The sequence below is a fragment of the Apaloderma vittatum genome, unplaced genomic scaffold (genome assembly GCF_000703405.1).
Source record: "Apaloderma vittatum isolate BGI_N311 unplaced genomic scaffold, ASM70340v1 scaffold43453, whole genome shotgun sequence".
Lineage (NCBI taxonomy): Eukaryota > Metazoa > Chordata > Aves > Trogoniformes > Trogonidae > Apaloderma > Apaloderma vittatum.
In genome coordinates, this window is record NW_009709484.1 from 1 (window position 1) to 3,943 (window position 3,943).

Here is a 3,943-nt window from a genome sequence, read left to right on the forward strand (position 1 = left end):
CCAGCGGCTTCTCTTGTTTACCCAAGGCACAAAGCGTGGGTAATAACTTTCTTTTATCATACACTGACGTGAATTAACAAGAACCCGCAAAGTTGATTCAGATTTTGGGATTAAAAGGCTCCTCTGAGGGGCCTAAAGACAAGCCAGAGCGCTAAATGCAGGAGATGGCTTCCAACGTGCGCTCACACAGCTGCTCCCGTCCAAGGGTTACCGAGAGCCCCACCAACGGTGAATTTAGCCAAGCAACTCCCTTGGGAGGTCAGCGATAGATAACGGGGTTATTTTATTGAAGGAGAAACACCAGTGTGATGCTGGTTAGCTCAGTCAGTTGAGCGTGGCGCTAACAACGCCAAGGTTGCGGGTTCAATTCCCGTTCGGTCCCCATGTGTTGCTTGATCTAGTCAAGAGGTGGCGTCCCTGGCAGCATGGAGGCTGGATTAAAATGATCTCTAACGTCCCTTCCAGCCTGGGCCATTCTACAATCTATGATTCTATGAACATCAAATTACCAAAGACACATATCGCTTCCTACTTTGATCACTGCCAACCCCCTGTACTGTTAAAAAATGCATTTCTAGATGAAACCTGTGAACCATCCTAGCTTGCCTTTCTTGGAGGGAAAGGAGATAATGACAATTAAAATACAGAGGTTTATTTTCCTAATGGGAACAGAGAGAGTAGGCTAAAAACAGGGTCCATGTTAATATGAGACATATTTGTGCTCCACGTCAAATAACAGAGCCTGGGAGATGTAATTTTTAGCGAGTCGTCCTCTACACATCTCTGCAGGTTGATTCTGTTTTATTGATCTCTCAACAGCAACTCTGAGGTCGTGTCCAAGTGCCTGAAGTTCTTGATTATCTCCCCTGTATCTGAAGGCGTAAACCTATTGTTTTAAGATAAGCCTCAAAAGCTTCCTAACTTGTATTTATCCTTTAAATAGCAGCCCAGGGAAGGACAATCAAATCAGTTGCTCTTATCCCGTGTTTAATCCTTATTACTCCCTCCCTGCACAGCACGGGGCTGTCCCTTTTGCTATCCCTATCGGCCGCCTTCTTGTGATTAACACAGAGAGGCAACAAGAACTATTAAAAGGTAGGCAGCGAAGCAGAGCAGGCGAGCTGTTCTAAACTTAGTGTAACCTGAAGCAAGCAATGAGGTATCCCCTGGTTCCTCTGGTGAACGAGCTGACCTTTCCTCTTCTTTTCTTCTGGTTCTGTTTGCCCTTCGTAATTCTGTTGATCGTAATCATTATCTGGCTACAGCTTCTACTAAATGAAGGTAAGTTCTGCAGTCGATCAGATAAAATGCTCCTGTGTAAAGGTTCTATCTGTTAGCTTCATCTTTAAAGCACTCTGCTGGCTATTTTTAGGCTAATGCCGCTTGTCATGGAAGTAAATTGAAGGGTTTTTTAGTACTGTTGGTAGCATATGGAACACCGAACTTGAACTATTATGCTTTTCTGTTAAAAACGCTCATAAGAAGACAAGCTGCTGCCCATTGTTCTTCCTTGCCCTCTCCCTTTTTCTCAGAGATGATTAAATTTAAGAAAGGCAAAGGACAACTAATTTTATACTAAAAAAACCTGAAAACAAAAACAATAAAAACACGCTGAAAAAAAAGAAAGCAAACCTAACTCCTTAATTTTGTATACTTTCAAACTCTTGCATTATAGTTATTTTGGGGGGGGCAAGAGAAGTATTAGAGTGGAAGCTGTTAAGGCATTCTTTTATCAAAGCTGAGGCTGATAGAAAATTTTTGAAGAGAACAGGACATGCGTTTTCATTTATCTGTTTATTTTGCTTCTTTTTCCAATCCATTACTGATTCTTGTTTCTGACATGTAAGTAACTGATACAATAATAGAATTGTTGATGTACTCGTGAAGATAAAGCCGTGCTAGTTGGCTCTAATGCTGGAGCATAAGCAATCCCTGAGGCTAAGGAACCAGTCGTGAGTTCAAAAGTAGCAATTCTGCCTTTGCAGAACAGCTGTGGAAAGGAAAATAAGAAAAAAAATTTACTTCAGCAAGCATGTACTTCCATCTGGTGCCCTCTAGTCTTAATAACACGGTAGCCCAGCCTATAGTGGATCCCATGGGAATAGCAACAACCAGACGATACCCGAGGACAGCAGAGGAACAGGAGGTACTCACCATAGCAGACACTTGTGCTCTTCTCTCATTCCTGGTCCTGCATGTGTGCGCATGCTGAATTTTTTACTTTCAGCCCCGGTTTTGCAGGCTGATGCTCGTAACAGCCTCTGTTTGCTTCAGCAGTGAAGTGTTTTCCCTCCATGCACTCAAGTGTACTTTTGTGGGTAACTGAGCACAGTGATTAAAAAGCACAGGTTATAAGAAGTTATGACAATTGTACAAGCTCCCCTGAGCAGCGTAGGCATAGCTTACTGCTCTCTGAAAAGCAGAATAAAATATCTATTTTGCATAGGTACAGAGTAGTTGTGCAACATACTTACACTTGAGTGTCAGCTTTTTGCCTGGACGGAGTAACTCCAGAATCTCTTGATGCTTTAAATAAGATTTTCAGGTTATGCTTCCTACATTTACCTTCACCATTTCTGGCCCTGTAGTGACCAGCATTAGCAACAGACCTCCAATAATTTCCACAAATACTCTAAATTCCCATTTAATCATTAAGACTAGACATATTACTAGATTTTTACATGAGTGTATTTATAGGATTAGAACATTAATACCTCTTAATCACTCTGAAGAGAGTAAAATAAGACAGTGTCCTTTTAATAGCTTCCTAACTAATTCAGTCATCTCCACTCATTTTATGTTAGTTTACAGCAGGCACAAGTAATAAGTGGTGTGTTCCAGCTCCTCCTTTAATAGAGTTGCTGATTAAGAGCCAATTGATTAAAACCAAACACTTGCAGAGGCTTCCTATTGCCTAGTTGGACTTGGAAATCCTTTACTTCACCTGAAAAAGATGCAGAACTTTGCCTGGCTTTTAGGTGGAACACGTGGGGCTTGCAGCTAGGGAGAAAAAGTCGTATGCATATTTTATGTTTGCTCTTAAAACTTATTTGTAGCACAGTTACCCAGCACAGAAGAATTAAAGAAACACTCTTCTGATGAGCCTGATTCTGACTCTAGATTTGAGGATGGACCAACAGAGGAGGAAAACCAGAACAACACGTCCAGTACAGGAATGGAAGAGGAGATGCAGTCCGGTGGATTTGGGGGAAGACTGAGGCCCAAGCCAGCTTATCTGAGTTCGAACCCAAAGAGCCAAAAGCAAAGTCTTTTTGCCGTCATTTCAGACAGCTGGTCTCAGAGCCAGAAGATAAGATATTCTCACACTGAGAAGAGCAATTTCTGTAACATCATGATGGTGAGTAATGTGACAAGACTGCCGCTTTGCATATCTACTGCTTTTGTGCCTCAACTCTGATTTTTTTTTCACCTCTGCCTGACTCCCTGGCCTCTTGGGTAAGAGAAAGCTACAAGGTTGGTTTCTGCTTGGTTAAAGACTAACAAGAGATTTCTTGTGTCTTCCCTACTTGGAATGACTCCTGTTGTAGATAAGGTAAAGGTAACATGAAATTGTACAGAATAACTGGCATATGTATAAATATTCACATGCATATTTAAAAGTATGTATATATAATGTTTTAAAAGTCCTTGAGAATTGCATTTGAAATGGTGAAAATGGCGAACTTCCTCTAAGATAAGAAGCTTAACTGCATATAGAAACTTTTCCAGTATGTGTGGCCGATACTATGTATTTTTAGAAGTTGTTTCAGATTTTTTTATAGTGGAGTATGAGACTAACAATTAGATGTATTTCACTTGCTCAATAAGAGCTGAAGCCAGAAGTCTCTTTGCAAACATGGCAATCCCAATCCTCTTAGACTTTAAACAAATCCCAAAAGATACATTTGAAGCAGTGGAAGAGCTTAGTGTCTTGTGTCTCTTT

At 41.0% G+C, this 3,943-nt stretch overlaps 1 protein-coding gene across 1 annotated transcript in view; it reads left to right on the forward strand.

Annotated features, from left to right (window-relative positions):
* Positions 1 to 1,154: 1,154 nt before the first annotated feature.
* ADIG (adipogenin) overlaps positions 1,155 to 3,943 on the forward strand; it is a 3,715-nt gene continuing 926 nt past the window's right edge. The window contains exons 1-2 of the mRNA XM_009866932.1: positions 1,155 to 1,281; positions 3,057 to 3,358. Of these exons, the coding sequence (XP_009865234.1) occupies positions 1,155 to 1,281; positions 3,057 to 3,358 (429 nt within the window). The remainder of the gene's footprint in view (positions 1,282 to 3,056; positions 3,359 to 3,943) is intronic.